The 19409-nt window shown below is 39.0% G+C and overlaps 1 protein-coding gene and 1 long non-coding RNA gene across 2 annotated transcripts in view; one reads left to right on the top strand and one right to left on the bottom strand.

The window, feature by feature from the left end:
* Positions 1-1526: 1526 nt before the first annotated feature.
* LOC141293312 (uncharacterized) lies at positions 1527-3386 on the bottom strand. Its single transcript, XR_012340717.1, has 4 exons — positions 3307-3386; positions 3100-3165; positions 2788-2930; positions 1527-1879 (listed from the first exon to the last, which is right to left on the bottom strand). It is a non-coding gene; the product is annotated as an uncharacterized lncRNA (long non-coding RNA).
* An 11619-nt stretch (positions 3387-15005) lies between these two features.
* ect2 (epithelial cell transforming 2) overlaps positions 15006-19409 on the top strand; it is a 65066-nt gene continuing 60662 nt past the window's right edge. The window contains exons 1-3 of the mRNA XM_073825519.1: positions 15006-15271; positions 15790-15970; positions 16144-16223. Of these exons, the coding sequence (XP_073681620.1) occupies positions 15838-15970; positions 16144-16223 (213 nt within the window). The 5' untranslated portion in view covers positions 15006-15271; positions 15790-15837. The remainder of the gene's footprint in view (positions 15272-15789; positions 15971-16143; positions 16224-19409) is intronic.

Raw genomic sequence — 19409 nt, 5'->3', positions numbered from 1 at the left:
AGAGGGTGTCTTTCAAACTCCCCAAAACTCCTGAGGGGCGGCAGGAGAGTAAAGCAGAAGAGAAGGAAAGAGAGTGGAGAGAGCGGGACACAAAGACCCAGAGAGATGTGACAAGCATTGAAACTGAATTTTAAAAAGTGCACTCAAGCTGCCTTCACTTTGTCCTTCAGTTTGGCTTCAGGTGTCTATAGATTTGAAGACACCTGGCAGTCTATTTATCATGTGCTGTTGCCCCCCAAAACCAGGCCGGGCAGAAGAAAGAAGGAGACTTCTGTCAGCAGGAAAAGAGGCTGCTCTTTTGGATGAGCAGAGGGCTAAGTCTCATTGCTCGGTTTCAAAGGAAGTTAATGGCGCGACATCACACTAGGACAGTGCAGGATGATGGGTGGTATTTTTTATAACGTAACTTTAGGACAAGAGTGTTCAGTTTTAAGATGTGAACGATGCGAAGAAAAGAAACTATGTTTCATAATTTAATAATGCATTCACTTGTTTAATAAAACATTGACTATATTTAGTTTGATTCCTTATCATAATCTACTATGGTAATCATAGTTTCCATTAAAATACTATTACTACACTCTTAAAAATATATGTGCTTCACGATGCTAAAGAAGAACCTTTTTTGTCTAAATGGTTCCATAAAAAACCTTTAACATCTGAAGAACCTTTCTGTTTCACAAAAGGTTATTTGTGGTGAAAGAAGGTTCTTCAGATTATAAAAAGGTAAGAAAGAGATGGTTCTTTAAAGAACCTTTGACTGAATTGTTCTTTGTGGAACCAATAATGGTTCTTCTGTGGCATCACTGTGAAGAACCTTTTAAAGAACCTTTATTTTTAAGAGTACAATAGCTGGTAAAACCATAAGAAATTATTATGAGTGCAGAAATGTTGCATATGATATAACATGGTGTAGTAATATAATTTACTCTAAAATAAATATATACAGGTGCTGGTCATATAATTAGAATATCTTCAAAAAGTTGATTTATTTCACTAATTCCATTCAAGAAGTGAAACTTGTATAATGTATACATTCATTCCACACAGACTGATATATTTCAAGTGTTTATTTCGTTTAATTTTGATGATTATAACTGACAACTATTGAAAACCCCAATTCATTATCTCAGAAAATTAGAATACACTGTAAAAAATTTGCTGTAAATTTTACAGTAAAATACTGGCAGCAGGGTTGCCAGCCGGTTACTGTAATATTTACAGCAGCATTGCTGTAATTTTAATTTACAGCATCATCCTGTATTTCCTGATTACAACAAATAACTGTATTTTTTACATTGCTGAGTTTTTTTTTTTTACAGTGTACTACTTTAATTTGTGTATTCTGTATTGGCAGTATTTATTTTCCAGATTGCTGAATATTAATGACTAGCAATTTAAACGATTTATTAACTGCATAAGCTTTAAACAATATTTAACTGCATAAAGTGTTGTATAGTATGTAAACTCAGTGCACCTATTATTTAATGAAAACAAAAATAATAATAATAATAATTTGACACATCTTAATCTTGAAAAACAGGTCCAATTTTATTTAACATACAACTCTCAAATTTGCATGAAAGAAATGTCATAGAGCTCTGTATTTAGTATTATTCTGAGTTCCAAAATAAATTGGGCATGAAAATATTTACTTGAAACATATATTACCCTGCAAAACTTTAAGTTTAACCAATATTTAGCCAAAGTTTAACCAACATCAAGTTAACCAACATGGTCATAATTAAACGGTTCTAAATACCACAAAGACAGTGATGAATTTTCACAACTTCATGAACAGTCCAACATGGCCAAACAACAAGGCCCCAAGTGAGTCCAACAAAACTTCTGATCAAAAAAGGAGAACAGCAAAGAGTGGCTAAAAATATAGAAAAGAACAAAAAGGACAATACATTAGATATTTTACAAAACAATGACACAGTCAGATACAGACAGAGGGATGACAGATACAGTCAAATGCAGAGAGAGTGATGTGTGTTATAGTTAGATCAGTATGATTTTTAATGTTCTTTAAAAAAAGTTGTGTATGTTCATCAAGACTGCATTTATTTAAACAAAACAGTAAACTTGTGAAAGATTATTACAATTTAAAATAAGTTTTATATTTTTCTATACTTTCCAATATAATTTATTTCTAAGATGCAAAGCTGAATGTTCAGCATCATTACACCGGTGTTACATGATCTTTTAGAGATCATTCTCATTTATTATCAATATGCTGATTTATTATCAATGTTATTGAATGTTAAGTTGTCAGTGTATGTTTTGGAGCCTGTGATACTTTATCAGGATTCTTTGATGAATAAGTTTAAAAGAACAGCAGTTATTTAAAATATAACTTTTATCTAAACATATAAGTCTTTGCAATCACTTTATCCATGAAAGGATCCTGAAAAAAAGTATCACAGGTTATTAAAAATATTAAGCAGCACAACTGCTTTAAACATTGATAATAATTTTGCATTTACAATAATTTCATGGATCACGTGACACTGGAGTAATTAGAAGACTAGAGTATTGATGCTGAAATTTCAGAAATAAATTACATTTTAAAGTATATTAAAATCGATAAAACATTATTTTAAATTGTAATAATATTTCACATAATATTTTTTCTGTATTTTTGATCAATTAAATGCAGCCTTGATGAGCAGAAGATACTTATTTCAAAACATAAAACCTACTGATCACAAACTTTTGAACGCTAGTGTAGATAAAGTATAAAAGAACATAAAAGGAAAAAGATCTTGGTGTATGTGTACTTACATGTCAGTAATTCCACTGAAAATCCTTTGCATTGCAAAGAAGACTTGTAAGTTGGGCTCACTTTAACTGGTTTCTTCTGTGCCCTGTCGTTTTAGATGGGTCTTTGCCTTTCAACTTCTTTGTTTCTCTCTCAGGATAAATATCTACAAAACAGTCAGGAAGCAGAAAATATGTAATTCACATTAGTTTTAGATTTTGTACATCTTAATTATTCTCCCTAAAAAAACGTCTCTTTTCTTGAGTTGAGAAACATATTCTATCATATCCACATGTAAAATGCAGGTACTCAGATTGTTAGAATGCAACTATTACCTTTGAATGAACTCCAAAGCTCCATCTGTCTCCTCATGGTAACTTTAGTCCAGAATATGTAATATGCTGCGAACAACAGGCCAGACAGGAAGATAGGCTGGATTAACTCATTCTTTAAATAAAAGTTAGCAAAAAGCATTAACGTTACATTCAAACAATAAGCAAATTAGCAAGTTATCACAGGTCCTAGCACATCTCACTGCTTACTTTTACTGCTTTAACAGCACCGTTCAGAGTTTACGTGACACACACATCCTCCGTGAGCGGCTGACCGCGAGTTGCTCAAGTAGCTGCAGCCTGGAGCAATGGGCGTGCCGAAAGGTAGGGGCGTGCCAAAAGGTAGGGGGCGTGTCAAAATGTTTCTCATTGGTCTCGCCGAAAAGTAGGGGCGTGCCAAAAGGTTTTGCGAAAACTGCCTGCATGGCGCGGGTTACTGACGTCATCACCACGGCAAGTTTAGGTTATAGTTTCGCTATTTCATTACTATTATTTTGTTTTAACATTTTATTGTATATTCTTATTTTTACATATTGTAGTCTTTTACAATAAAAAAGGTTTACAAAACTTATAATATATAGTAAATATAGTAATCAAAAACAAATTACAACTAATTTCAGGATACAAAAGCCTCTTAACACACTAGCTGTTCTTAGCTTAAAGTAAAATAAAAGTTGTATTTATTAACATTAATGCACTGTGAAGTGAACAAACAATGAACAGCTGTATTTGTATTAACTAATACTAACAAAGCTTAAAAAAATACTGTAACAAATATATTGCCCATAGTTAATGTTAGTTAATTCATTCATTTTAACAAACAAAACCTATTGTAATATATTACCCTGAAAACAATGTTTTGCTTGATAGAGAAAACTAGTTAATAAAACACCACAGAATTGAAAAATTAGTCAAGTGTTTAGTAACTTTCTGCTAAATGACAACCAATTTAGCAAACAGACACAGCTTTATTCACAATAAAAAAAAAATATTCAAATTCAAATTGTATTTGTCACATACACAGTCATACACAGTATGTTATGAAGTGAAATGCTTATATGACTGATGATAACCTATACAATTTAGAATTTAGAGAAGGAAATTCCAGTATAGAAAGAGAATAAGAGAATTTTACAAATTAGAAATATAGAGAAATATGGATTAATTTACATTATGTACAATATAGAATAAAATAACAATACCAACAATACAATAGTAGAAAAAAGTAGCAATGGATATAATAAATATACAGAAAATGGAATGTGCAGTTATGGGCAAGACAATGTGCAAATTTATAGATATGTGCAATATCACAGTCACAGTTGAAGTACACAGTTCTGTAATGTGCATAATGTGCAAAAAGTGCCATTTATGTGTGAATGTGTGTACTGTGCATGTCACAGTTCAAAGTTCACAGTTCTCAATTCACAATTCAGCTTTGTTTCCAATTCAAGTAAACAAAAACATTAATTCATTCATTTTGTAGTAGCAGTCCATTGAACAGAAGTCAGCTCTTTGTCTGCATAGAATGCTGTGAAGTCCCCCTTCTTTCCATTGCCACTGTATTTGTGTTTTTGGTGTTTTTGTAGATGTATCCACAGCAATCGCACCTGGTGAGCTCAAACTCCACTCTGTATTCTTTCCTCGCTTCTGGACTGACAGATTTCCAGTCAACAATACCTACACACAAGTAAAAAAAAAACCTTGTTTAGTTAATAAAATAGTTAAATATATTTATACAGCTCTTTTTACCATACAAGTTGTGTCAAAGCAACCTTACAGTATTAAAATATTAAAATAGGACAATAGTGTGTCAATAATGCAAAAGTTGCAAAGTCAAATTGAAGAGGACTCATCTGGACTCATTCGGCTGTAGGTGTTGATCCACCATCTGCTCTTGGTACGGACTGGATCCAGGGGACTGCTGTTACCATCTGATCTAGATACAGACTGGATCTGGTGGCTATAGTGACCTGGGAATAAGAAACAAACAGACTAATATTAATGTAAATTAAAAAGTTGCAAGATGCAAAATTTTGCCACAAAGTCAGATTGGGGAGAACACATCTGGTTTTTGCAGTATACATACTGTCCAGCCAGGCAAAGTTGGCTTTTCTTAGAAAACTCTGATGGTTGAAAACTATAACATTTAAAATAACAATTAGTAATATTTATAAGTTTAAAAATGACACATTCAGGCCAGCATATTTAGATGTTCATTAACTGATTAGTGCAGCTGATTATATATATTTGATTGCTTGATTTCATTTCAATTACTTTAGTTGCAATTATGAAATTAATTGTTCTCATTTTTTTTTTCAGACCTTGCTTTTATTCATTATATATATATGCACACATTTACATTGTTTTTATATTTCACATTGTGTTAACCTGCCATTAAACGAGTCTTTAACCTTATATTGATCAACAACAGTAACGTTAAACTGATTCCTAAAAGCTGCAAGATATAACACAAAGTAATGTGCATTAGAACAAGCTATCGTAATATAGATAATTACGTTATATAAAGCATAGATAAACATGATGAATTACACCATATCTTAGCACCGCAATCTTGTCTAAATGAAATTACTTCTGTTTAACGCTGATGGGCCTTCTTCTTCTTAAAGTTTGTTTGGCGGTTTGCAACTGATAAGTGCTTTACCGCCACCTGCTGGACTGGAATGTGAAAAAAAAAAAGTTTAACGCTGGCACGCCCCCTACCTTTTGGCACGCCCCTACCTTTCGGCACGCCCATTGCTCCAGCCAGGCTGCAGCTACCCCTGTCTCCAGTTGCGAGCCTTCAGTAACGTTACGTGTTTTATTTCGGCACCCGTGTTAACAGATGGCTGCCTGTGCAAATTTGTTTTACATCATAAAATAATCACGAAAAAGTGTGCTGAATAGCACGACGTCGCCGTGAATCATAACTTTTGTCAATGAAGCTTGTAATTCTTAACGTAGGAACCCAGAGATGTTACGCCTATAGCCAATATAAGGCCGGGGAATGTGTAATATCCTCACGTGACTACGGTGCCGAATCCCCGCACAAGTCTCTCTCGCGCTCCGTGGATGGAGGATTCGTTAATCTGCGGTTACCGCGAATGTTTATGACACCTTAATATACCACTACAGTTATGAAATGTGAAAAATAAAACAGAAATGAGTCACTTACCACAGCTGTGAATGGTTCTTCTTGCTGCTCCCGAATGTCGACCGTTGATGATAATCCCGCCTTTTTAGATTTGAAATTTTACAGCAATAAACTGTATGTTTGCATCAAACCAAAGAGTATAGAATACCAAGAGGCGAAACTCTGTTGCTGTTTTGGTAACAGCCACTAGGTGGCGCTTCGGTAGCGCGGCCGCCATTCTGGAGTGAAAATTCCAACTGGACAACAGCACAGAAGCAGACAGAATGACAACGAAATAGAAGTCAAAGTGGAAATAAAAGAACGCAATGACTGCAGGGAGGTAGTGTGTGACCTTAAAAAGTGCAAAAAGTCACTCTACACTGTTAGATTTATTTTACGGATCAGAAATCATCATATTTTACGCACCCAAAATTTTCACAGCCAATTCAGAAGTGCAATAGACAATTTCTCAAATTAAGTTATCAGTAAATGTTATGACTACTACAGTAAAAGTTGTATTGTATTATTATATATGTTTTATGTTATCAATTGTGGAATCCAACCATTACATTTGAGGCAGCCTGCTGTATTTTTATTTTATGCAACTTAATGCATTTACTATTATAGGTCTGAAATATATATTGTATTTATACATTATATTGTACGTGTTAAACCCATGGATCACACTACAAATATCGATGATCTTACAGAACATGTATTGCTGTGTCTTTCATAACTAAATAATTTGAGTTTAGTCATGCTTTAACGGACATTAATATAAGATAATACTGCAAAAACAGTTTACTGTTAAGCTGTTATATTCCTGTCGTATATTTATTGTCTAACATTCCCAATTTTCTGATGCATGTCCTTAATTTAATTATATATGTTGGTATTAGTTCAGCGTTTATAATGCTAGAGCAAAGATTTTGCGAAAAATAAATGCAAGACAAAGTCTGTTTTTGATAATATACGTTATTTTGTGTTGTCATATTTTTTAATTGCATTAATAACAAAGGTTAGGGTACGTACAAAACATACAAAAATCCTTTTAATAACAAACGAGTTATGGTTTAATAATTAACAGAAGTAGCCTAATATTGTCACAGCACAGAGGGAGGCAGAGACGGAGGTGAATGTATAAGATAAAAGGTAAGTTTATTAACAGGTTTGGTAAGTATATTGAAGCAGGTATTGAGGTAAGAGTTCTTATCTGAGATGTCCAGCGTTCAGGTAAGTAATTCCAACTATGGAACCAGGAAACCATAGAGTCCACGGGAAGAGCATGCAGGGGTGCGATCGGTAGATCAGACAACGAGGAATGAATCTGTCCGGGTATATATAGGGGAGCTGATTGGATCCAGGTGAGTAATTAGTACTCAGGTGACAGTGAACGTGTGTGTGTGTGTCTTCAGGGGGCGTGGTTGGTGGATCTTGCTGTGGTAGAACTCTGACATTACCCCCTCCTCCAGGGGCGGCTCCCAACGCCCCTCTCCGACGTCGAGGACGACCTCGACCTCGAGGGGCAGGACGTTCTGGGTGGCTCTGGTGGAAGTCCGTCAGAAGTTGAGGATCGAGGATATCGTCTCTGGCCACCCATGATCTTTCCTCCGGTCCGTACCCCTCCCAGTCGATCAGATATTCCAGGCGGTTGCCCCGACGTCGGGAATCCAGGATCTCACTCACGGTGTAGATAGAAGGTTGATCCAGGATCTCCGGAGGAGGGGTATCAGCTTCAGCTCCAGGATTATCTGTGGCAGAGGGAAAGTACGGTTTAAGGAGTGATACATGAAAGGTGGGATGGATTCTGTACCTGGATGGGAGCTGAAGCTGATATGTCACTTCGTTGATCTGCCTCAGGACCTCGAATGGACCGATGTAGCGGGGACTCAGCTTTTTGCACGGTAACCTCAGCCTGATGTCTCTCGTAGACAACCACACCTTGTCTCCAGGTTGGTATAATGGGGTGGGTCTTCTACGAACATCGGCGAATTCCTTGTGGCGTCGGATGGCTCGTTGTAGATGTTGATGAGCTGAGTCCCACACTCTCTCGCTCTCTCTGAACCAGTAGTCTACAGCTGGAACATTCGTGGGTTCCTCCGTCCAGGGAAACAGCGGCGGCTGAAAACCGAGTATGCACTGGAAGGGAGTTAGTCCGGTGGTCTCTTGGCGGAGTGAGTTCTGTGCATACTCGGCCCACGGGAGGAACCTGCTCCAGCTGTGTTGGTCAGCGGAACAGTATGACCGGAGGTAACGTCCAAGCTCCTGGATCTTCCTCTCAGTCTGGCCGTTGGTCTGTGGGTGGTATCCTGATGAGAGATTAACAGAAACACCAAGTGACTTGAAGAATGATTTCCATACATGCGAGATGAATTGTGGACCCCGGTCCGACACAATCTCCTCGGGGAGACCAAAGTGACGGAATACGTGCTGGAAGAGTAACTCGGCGGTGTTCATAGCCGTAGGTAGGCCTGCCAAGGGGAGAAATTTGCAGGCCTTGGAGAAACGGTCCACTACAACCAGCACGCAGGTGTTACCTTCAGATTCTGGGAGGTCCGTCACAAAGTCAACCCCGAGATGGGACCAGGGTCTCTGCGGGATGGGTAGTGGCACCAGCTTTCCTGTGGGCAGATGATGAGGAGTATTAGAGGTGGCACAGACTGAGCAGCTTTGGACGTACCTGATGATATCCCGGGTCATACTGGACCACCAGTACCGAGATTGGATGAGCGAGAGGGTCTGTCTGCTACCTGGGTGTCCAGAGCCCGGAGACTGGTGAACTGTGTCCAGAAGGTGTTGACGCTGGGAGCTGGGTACGTAGATTTTACCTTCTGGACATTCCGGCGGAGCAGGCTCTTGGAGAGTGGCTTCGTGGATCCAGGTGTCAATGTCCCACTGGATGGGGCTAACGATGAGATCTGAAGGAATGATGTTTTCAGGCTCAACCACGGCATCGTGGGAGAATTGTCTGGATAGAGCATCAGCAGGAATGTTCTTGGATCCGGGACGGTAGGTTATCTTGAACTGGAAACGTGTGAAGAATAATGCCCATCTGGCTTGGCGGGGGTTGAGTCGTTTGGCTTCTCGAAGGTATTGAAGGTTTTTATGGTCCGTGATGATGGTAAACGGATGGTTAGCCCCTTCCAGCCAATGACGCCACTCCTCCAAGGCGAGTTTGATGGCAAGTAACTCACGATTGCCTACATCGTAATTTTGCTCCGCCGGAGACAGTTTCTTGGAATAGTAGGCACAGGGATGGAGGAGAGTGGACTCACCAGCTGCTTGCGACAGCACTGCTCCGACGCCGATGGTGGATGCATCTACCTCAACTACGAACGGGAGATCGGGGTTAGGATGGTGTAGGAGAGGAGCAGTGCTGAAAATCTTCTTAAGTTGCTGGAATGCTTCGTGGGCAGAGGTGGTCCAGACCAGATGTTTGGGTCGACCACGTAGGAGGGAGGTCAGGGGTGCAGTGATGAGACTGTAATCCTTTATGAATCGGCGGTAGAAGTTGGAAAACCCCAGGAAGCGTTGAAGTTCCTTGACTGTACTGGGTTTGGGCCATTTCAGGATGGACTGCACCTTTTCCAGGTTCATTTGCACACCCTCGGGGCTGATGTTATAACCCAGGAACTGAATCTTAGTCTGGTGGAACTCACACTTCTCAAGCTTGAGGTACAGCTGATGTTGGCGCAAGACTTGAAGGACCTGACGGACGTGCTGGCGATGTTCGGCCTGGTTCCGGGAATAAATCAGAATGTCGTCAATATAGACGACCACAAACTTATGTAGAAATTCCCGGAACACCTCGTTCATAAACGTTTGGAAGACAGAGGGACTGATGGACAAACCGTAGGGCATAACCAGGTATTCATAGTGGCCAGCAGGTGTTATGAATGCTGTTTTCCACTCGTCTCCCGCACGAATACGAACGAGGTTATAAGCACTCCGCAGGTCCAGCTTGGAGAAGATGTGAGCCCCACGGAGTTCCTCGAGGGTGGCAGGAACGAGTGGAAGAGGGTATGGTTGTTGGAGGATGTTGGCATTAAGTTGACAGTAATCAATGCAGGGACGGAGACCTCCATCCTTCTTACCCACGAAGACGAAGCTTGAGGCAGCTGGTGAGGTGGATGATAGAATGAATCCTTGCTTCAAAGCTTCCTGGATGTACTCCTCCATCGCCTGGCGCTCCGGGTTGGACAAAGGGTAGACGCGTCCTTTAGGTAATTGAGCCCCAGGTAGCAGGTCGATGGAACAGTCCCATGGCCGGTGAGGAGGAAGTTGGGTGGCAGCTTGCTTGCTGAAGACGTCCTCGTAATCCTCATACTCCGCTGGGATCTCCACATTACTGTCAGTCTCAGGACTTTCAATCTTGGTTGATGCGACGGTCAGTGGAGCAGAAGCTGGAGAGGGTAAATGGGTAAAACAGTTCTTCAGGCAATGTTTACTCCACCCGATGATATCACATGGATCCCAGCGGAGTTCTGGATGATGACGATGGAGCCAAGGACATCCCAGAATGATGTCAACCGTGGAGTTCTCCAGTACCAGAAACTTGATTTGTTCCTGATGAAATAAACCAACTTGCAGAGTGATGTATGGTGAAGAATACCGGATCCGCCCACGTCCGAGTGGTTTTCCTTGGATGGTCTTGACAGAAAGTGCAGGGCTATGGCGGTGACGTGGCAAGCGTAAGAGATCTATGCATTCTTGTGAGATGAAGTTTCCCGATGAGCCTGAGTCAAGGAGAGCAGAAACACAAAGATCTTGTTCAGCAGTACGCAGTGTCACAGGTATAAGAGTCAGGTGAGCAGTTTCAATGTCTGATAGTACTCACCACCGGACGTGGGGGTCTAACAGGACAGGTTCGTAGAAGATGACCAGGTTGTCCACAGTATAAGCAGAGTCTTTCCTTGATGCGGCGTTGACGTTCTGACCATGAGAGACGTGTTGAATCGATTTGCATGGGTTCTGGTACTGGAGAGCAAGCTGCCACCATAGCGGACTGAGGAGCGGTTTCAGGTGGCTGGCAGGCGGCTAGGCACTGGGATACCCTCGTAGCTCGCTGTAGAAAGGTCTCCAACCCGATGTTGTCGTCATAGATGGCCATAGCGGTGCGAATATCCGGGTGGAGACCGTGACGATAGGCACCCAGCAGCGATGTCTCATTCCAGCCACTAGCCGCCGCCAGCGTCCAGAAATGAAGGGTGTACTGGTGGATGGAAGAAGAACCTTGTTGCAGTCGGAAGAGCTGATCAGAAACGGTGAGTATATCTGTGTTTGAACTGAAAACCTCAGAGAAATGACAGGTGAATTGCTCAAAAGACTGAATTAAAGGAGTTTTAGCTTGCCATATTGACTTCGCCCATTGTAGAGCTTTTCCGGTGAGTAGGGAAAGGAGAAACGCTACCTTCGATTCATCCGTAGAAAATTGCTGTGGTTGCATCTTGATGAATAGTTGGACTTGCAGTAGGAAACCGCTACACTCAGCCGCTTCACCCGAATATGTGTTTGGTAAAGCCATGGGACTTCCTGAGGCAGATGGCGGCGCGGGAGATGGTGTTAGCGCCGCTTTGAAGGCTTTGATGAGTTCGGTGAGTTGATCTGGTGCAGGTGTTTCCTCGTTGTCCATTATGTTGTTGGTCTGATCTTCTGTCACAGCACAGAGGGAGGCAGAGACGGAGGTGAATGTATAAGATAAAAGGTAAGTTTATTAACAGGTTTGGTAAGTATATTGAAGCAGGTAAGAGTTCTTATCTGAGATGTCCAGCGTTCAGGTAAGTAATTCCAACTATGGAACCAGGAAACCATAGAGTCCACGGGAAGAGCATGCAGGGGTGTGATCGGTAGATCAGACAACGAGGAATGAATCTGTCCGGGTATATATAGGGGAGCTGATTGGATCCAGGTGAGTAATTAGTACTCAGGTGACAGTGAACGTGTGTGTGTGTCTTCAGGGGGCGTGGTTGGTGGATCTTGCTGTGGTAGAACTCTGACAAATATAATACAAAAATTCTTAAGACATAAACGGAAAGGAGTAAAAAAATATATTTAAAAATGTTGTCATGATTCAGGTTGTGTATTTTAGCTTTAAAGTACTTTTTTTTTTTTTAAACAAAGCAGCTGATATTTGCCATAGCGACAGCATGGAGGTAGTGGACTGCCGAGTGGCTTTCACTCCAAAATGGCGGAAGCGTAGGGCTGCTACTGGGCGCCGCTGTTGCAATGGAACGTTCTATTGACTTTCACTTCTTGTCAGTATAAGTTCTTTGATCAAACCACCGCAAAAATACAACCTGCTGCTGTAAAATATTGCTGTAATTTTTACAGCAATTTGTTACAGTGTATTGTGAAAAGGTTCAGTATTGAAGACACCTGATGCCACACTCTAATCAGCTAATTAACTCAAAACACCTGCAAAGGCCTTTAAATGGTCTCTCAGTCTAGTTCTGTAGGCTACACAATCATGGGGAAGACTGCTGATTTGACAGTTGTCCAAAAGACAACCATTGACACCTTGCACAAGGGCAAGACACAAAAGGTCATTGCAAAAGAGGCTGGCTGTTCACAGAGCTCTGTGTCCAAGCACATTAATAGAGAGGCGAAGGGAAGGAAAAGATGTGGTAGAAAAAAAGTGTACAAGCAATAGGGATAACCGCACCCTGGAGAGAATTGTGAAACAAAATCCATTCAGAAATGTGGGGGAGATTCACAAAGAGTGGACTGCAGCTGGAGTCAGTGCTTCAAGAACCACTACGCACAGATGTATGCAAGACATAGGTTTCAGCTGTTGCATTCCTTGTGTCAAGCCACTCTTGAACAACATTCAACAGCGCCTGGGCTAAAGACAAAAAAGAATTGGACTGCTGCTGAGTGGTCCAAAGTTATGTTCTCTGATGAAAGTAAATTTTGCATTTCCTTTGGAAATCAGGGAGGAAGATAGGAGAGGCACAGAATGCACGATGCTTGAGGTCCAGTGTAAAGTTTCCACAGTCAGTGATGGTTTGGGGTGCCATGTCATCTGCTGGTATTGTTCATCTGTGTTTTCTGAGGTCCAAGGTCCAAGGTCCAACAGGACTTGGCACCTGCACACAGTGCCAAAGCTACCAGTACTGTACCTGGTTTAAGGACCATGGTATCCCTGTTCTTAACTGGCCAGCAAACTCGCCTGACCTTAACCCCATAGAAAATCTATTGTGAAGAGGAAGATGCGATATGCCAGACCCAACAATGCAGAAGAGCTGAAGGCCACTATCAGAGCAACCTGGGCTCTCATAACACCTGAGCAGTGCCACAGACTGATCGACTCCATGCCACGCCGCATTGCTGCAGTAATTCAGGCAAAAGGAGCCCCAACTAAGTATTGAGTGCTGTACATGCTCATACTTTTCATGTTCATACTTTTCAGTTGGCCAAGATTTCTAAAAATCTGTTCTTTGTATTGGTCTTCAGTAATATTCTATTTTTTTTTTTTGAGATACTGAATTGGGGTTTTCATTAGCTGTCAGTTATAATCATCAAAATTAAAAGAAGTAAACACTTGAAATATATCAGTCTGTTTGGAATGAATGTATACATTATACAAGTTTCACTTCTTGAATAGAATTAGAGAAATAAATAAACTTTTTGAAGATATTCTAATTATATGACCAGCACCTGTATATAACTAATCCATCTATACTTGAAAATCCTGTATTATATATGTTACTACAGTTACTATTATAAAACCATAAGAAATTATGTTTCAAGTGTAGAAGCAGTTTATAACATAACAATATAATATAATATAATATAATATAATATAATATAATATAATATAATATAATATAATATAATATAATATAATATAATATAATATAATTAGGGCTGTCAAACAAGTAATCGCAATTAATCACATGCAAAATAAAAGTTTGTGTTTATATATGTGTATGTACTGTGTATATTTATTATGTATATAAACACACACATGCATGTGTACAAGCATATTAAGCATATTATTTTTATGTTATATTCAATATATATATATATATATATATATATATATATATATATATATATATATATTATTTATTTATATGTTACTATTATAAAACAATTAGAAATTGTTTCAAGTGTAGAAACATAAGTTTATAACATAACATAATATAATATAATATAATGTAATGTAATATAATATAATAATATAAATTGTAGTACTAATGCTTTTACACTTGAATCCATTATTAAGCATATTATTATACCATTATATTATATTATATATAATAAATGCATATATTATTACAGTTGTTACTATTATAAAACCATAAGAAATTGTGTTTCTAGCATAGGTTTCTTGTAATCCATTGTAAAGCATATTATTATATTATATTAATAACTATTTACAGTAGTTGTATAGTTGTAAGGAAAATGTACTAAACTAAACGTAACGTAGGTAATGAGGGACAATAGGTTTATTTTATTTATTAGAAATTCTCATTTAGTTCGCGTGTAACTTTTTTCTGGATGTTTTATAAACTGCATTGAAGTATTGTGTTCACATCATTATACTGCTTTTTAATCATACCGTTAAATACAGTTGATTTAATCCAAACTTCTAGTGTCATTCATGCACAGACAGAGCCGCTGCCTCCAAAGCGTGCATCGCCGTTTGAATTCAACAGCCAATAAGATGCGTCGCCTCAGAACTTCCGCCGAGCTCTTCACTTTCAGCCAATCGGCGTGGGGCTCTCATGTTTGCTTGCTTTTTTGAATTCAGAGAGTGAGTTGAACAGAGCCACCTATCAAATAAGCGTATACAATGGGCTTAAAATTGCAACAAAACTTCTTTTCGTAACTTAATCGTTTTATTTTGCACTTTAGATCAATTTTACGTGTCATTGCAAGGACGGCGGTGTTTACGTTTACGCTTTAGTTTTAATCAATAGTTCGGCTAACATAAACTCGGAGTGCCTCAGCTGGTTCAGCAGCCAGCTGAACTCTCAGTGTTTCTTCATTCATCAAAACCGTTCCAGCACGCATCTGGACTTATTCAACTTTTATACGGTAAGTTTTCACCATACATCTGGTTAAATCTGAATACAAGTAAGACTACAAGTAAGTATTTCTTTTGTTTAGAAGTTAGCTAGCCATTGCGCTAGCGCATGTCATTGAAGTGCATTGCAGCTGCCAATCAGCTGTCACAGCATGAATCTCTAAAAACCTGACAGATATTTACAATATGTGATACTTTTTTCATTACCTATTAAAATGTACATTCTAATACATATATAGGCATTTGTAATATTTATGCAATAAATTGTACATTAAATGCAATAGCTTTTTATTAATGTAATTTTGCATTCAGATTAATTACTCATCACATTTGGCAGCTGGTAAATCTCTATTTTTATTTCTTTAGGATTTTAAGAAGTTAACTTTGATTAATTTTAGTTATATATATATATATATATATATATATATATATATTGATTCTCTCCTCCCGTTTAACCCTCCTTGAAACTAAGCTGTTTGTCTCTTATTTTTGTGCCGCCCTTGTTCATTCCCTTCTCTCTGGACTCCAGTTTTGATATTCTGGACAGGACTGGGTCGCCACCCCTTGTCACAGCGCCATGGCTGACAGCAGCATAGTTACTTTAGGGCCGGGCCGCAGCCTGCTGGTGGACTCCTCCGTATACGACTCCCGGATGGCCGAGACCTCAAAGGAGCAATTTTTCATGGGTCTACACGCAGACGAGACAGAGGGTAAGTGAACCGCACTCCATCTCGGTCAACCTTATATGAACTGACATTTCTGTAGGGTGGACCGTTTTACTGAGCGCAAACATAACAAAAGAGGTTATTTTCTTCTACTCTATTTTGTCTATTTCCATAGAGATTCACCTTTGCCTGTGGTCTCTTGTAACTCTTTTTTTCAGATGTATTGCCCAGAGTTGAGACCAGAGTGGTGTTGGTGGGGGACGCCGGCAACATCACAGAACTTGAGAAAGCGCTTCAGGTACTGAAGAAGAGATTTGACCTTTTCCTATATATTGTTTTCATTGAGGCAAGATGAGCTGCATTTATGTAGTATAATAATAAATCAGACCCTTGTAACGAATTCCAAGTTCAAAGTGAGTTTAGCTAGAGACGAAAAGTTTCAAAATCTTTTAATCTGATTAAGAGTAATCAGTTCGCTAACAGTCATTATGTGTTGGCCAGTTTGGTGACTAGTACCCACAAGATAAACATCAAATGCGTCCGTTTGCCTGACTGAAACAATTTTTCAGGCAAATTAAAAGTTAAGTTAAATCTGAAATTAAAATAGTTTAAATTCTGATACAGTTTTGTACTTGACTGGTTCAAGTTTACCTGAGCAACAAATGTTCTGGCAGTGACATGTTTATATGTACAGTAGCGTTTAAAAGTTTGGCGCCAGCAAGGTTTTTTATGTTTTTATGTTGCACCAAGTCTGCATTTATTTGTACTGTAGTATATTTATGCTATCGCACCTGCTAATGGTAGGTAAATTATAGCCTTGTTTCAACTGAATGGTACAGTAAATGTTTCACTGTCAACAGTACCCTTACTTAATAGGCATAGTGTATTCCGGAAAGTAGCAATCAAATTCATTCTCACAGGACAAAGAGTGCGACATTGTCTTTGTATATTAGTGTGAAAATATAAAATGATAAAATACGAATTTTGCACTTAAATATGATCTAAATTCTAATTTAAAAGACATAATTTCATTTAGGGGGAAAAACATTTGGCTTCTTTCCAGAAGCCAAAAGAGGGCGCATCAAGCAAAATATTACTAATGCACCTTTATTTAAGCAATAAAATAACATAACTATCTGAGAAAATATGCAAAAAACAAATATAATTAGTTAAGTTGCTTTAATTCTAAACAAAACAGCATGTATTCATTGTTTAATACAAAGAGGTGAAAGCTGATCATACAGAGTACTTTTTTTCATTTAAAAATATGAGATGCAGTTGGAAAAAAAAAAAAACTAGACATGTTTTTTAAAAGTTATATAAATTTTACATGGCTTTTAAAGGTGTCATAGAATGGAAAACTGAATTTACCTTGGCATAGTTAAATAATAACTGTTCAGTACATGGACATGACATACCATGAGTCTCAAACACCACAATTTCCTCCTCCTTATATAAATGTGGTGTTTGCAATAGACCACTGAAAAATAGGTAAATTCCAATATAACACTGACTATTACACAATAGCCCTGGGATCAGGGATGGAAATTAATTTTTTTGGATTTCAAAATCTACCAGCCACTAAATGTTTTTACCAGCCATTTTGTTTTTAACCGACAATGTGTAGCTGCATGTGAAAATTAATACTACAAGATCTGCTATACTTGAGCAGTTTATTTAATCTCAAATCTCAATAAAATACTGACATTTTCACCAAATTTTTCTATCATGATACAGAGCTATCTTCACAACTACACAACTTATAGCCCACATACTATAACAGCCTAGATATTTTATGTAGCCTAATTTGCGCGCATTGGGGAGTCGCTCTCTAAACGCAGGGTATTAAAGTTGCTTTTGAATGCGCGTGCGCGTTTTACTTTTGGTTTCGTTTTTACTATAACGCGAAACTCTCGGCAGCGTAGAGCATGCATTCTAAAATACAAGAGATTACTTAACAAAACCATTTGGGTGGACACCAACGGGATTTTGAAAAGCGTGTCCCCAGTGGAAATTACGCCCCTGTGTGAGTGGAACTCTGCCGCCGAGTTATCATCTGATGTGAATGAATGCCGCGTTGTACAGTATATTGAGAAAGACGCGCCATGAATTGCATCTGACAGAATGTGCGCTGTAGCACGAAATACAATATATTTCTTCAAAAGCAGATTGTAAAGATATTTTAACAGACCTCTTAACACCTGTGATGTATCGCCACATTTTTTTGAAGGTGTGCCTCCGCTAAAAGTGTCGCCGTCGCCACGGTGGCCGGTGGGTGAAGCGGGTTTACCTGCCACAACACAAAATCACCCGCATTTGGCTGGTGGCCGGTGCTAATTTCCATCCCTGCCTGTGATCGTTAATAGTTACGCCCCTAACATTTGCATCGCCCAATCATCAGTAACGTTAGTACATCAGTAAAATAAGGCAAGCCACTGAAGGGACATGGTTAGCTTAATGCTAGCGGTAGCCTGTTACATTGCAGTGCATAAGATTTCACTTACCACATAAACGGAGAGATGTGTGTGCTGATGATGCCGAATGACGGAGAAATGACTGCGCTGATGATTGCGAATGATTTACACATCCTCAGTATCACTGACAAGCATCTGAACTTGTGTGGTAAGTGCTTGTGTCGCTGCATTATAACGTTACACAGAGCACATGCATCACAATAGTGAGAGTAAAATGTCGCTGATTCAAAACGGCAGATTCAGCAAACCGCATATTAAAAGCGGCTAGAGCTCCATAATTAAATACTATAAAAAAAATAAATATTTCCTCCATGTAGTGCTGGGCGATATGACGGTATATATCGTGGGGACAATAGAAAAGTGTCTATCGTCCTATTTCTCTTCTATCATTTCTAATCTAATTTTATCAATTACTAAAGAAAATATTGCATTAAATAGGCTATGACAAATGTATGATAATGTCTTGTCACTATGCAATGCATACTCGTGTGTGAGCGGAGTGGAGCGGCAACAATTTCCCCTCGGCGCTCTGTACAGTCGTGGCCAAAAGTTTTGAGAATGACACAAATATTAGTTTTCACAAAGTTTGCTGCTCAACAGCTTTTAGATCTTTGTTTCAGTTGTTTCTGTGATGTACTAAAATATAATTACAAGCACTTCATACGTTTCAAAGGCTTTTTTCGACAATTACATGACATTTATGCAAAGAGTCAGTATTTGCAGTGTTGGCCCTTCTTTTTCAGGACCTCTGCAATTCGACTGGGCATGCTCTCAATCAACTTCTGGGCCAAATCCTGATTGATAGCAACCCATTCTTTCATAATCACTTCTTGGAGTTTGTCAGAATTAGTGGGTTTTTGTTTGTCCACCCGCCTCTTAAGGATTGACCACAAGTTCTCAATGGGATTAAGATCTGGGGAGTTTCCAGGCCATGGACCCAAAATTTCAACGTTTTGGTCCCCGAGCCACTTAGTTATCACTTTTGCCTTATGGCACGGTGCTTCATCGTG

Source organism: Garra rufa, chromosome 20 (genome assembly GCF_049309525.1).
Source record: "Garra rufa chromosome 20, GarRuf1.0, whole genome shotgun sequence".
Classification (NCBI taxonomy): Eukaryota; Metazoa; Chordata; class Actinopteri; order Cypriniformes; family Cyprinidae; genus Garra; species Garra rufa.
The sequence above is the reverse complement of the archived record's forward strand: the minus strand, read 5'-3'. Positions and strand labels throughout refer to the sequence as shown.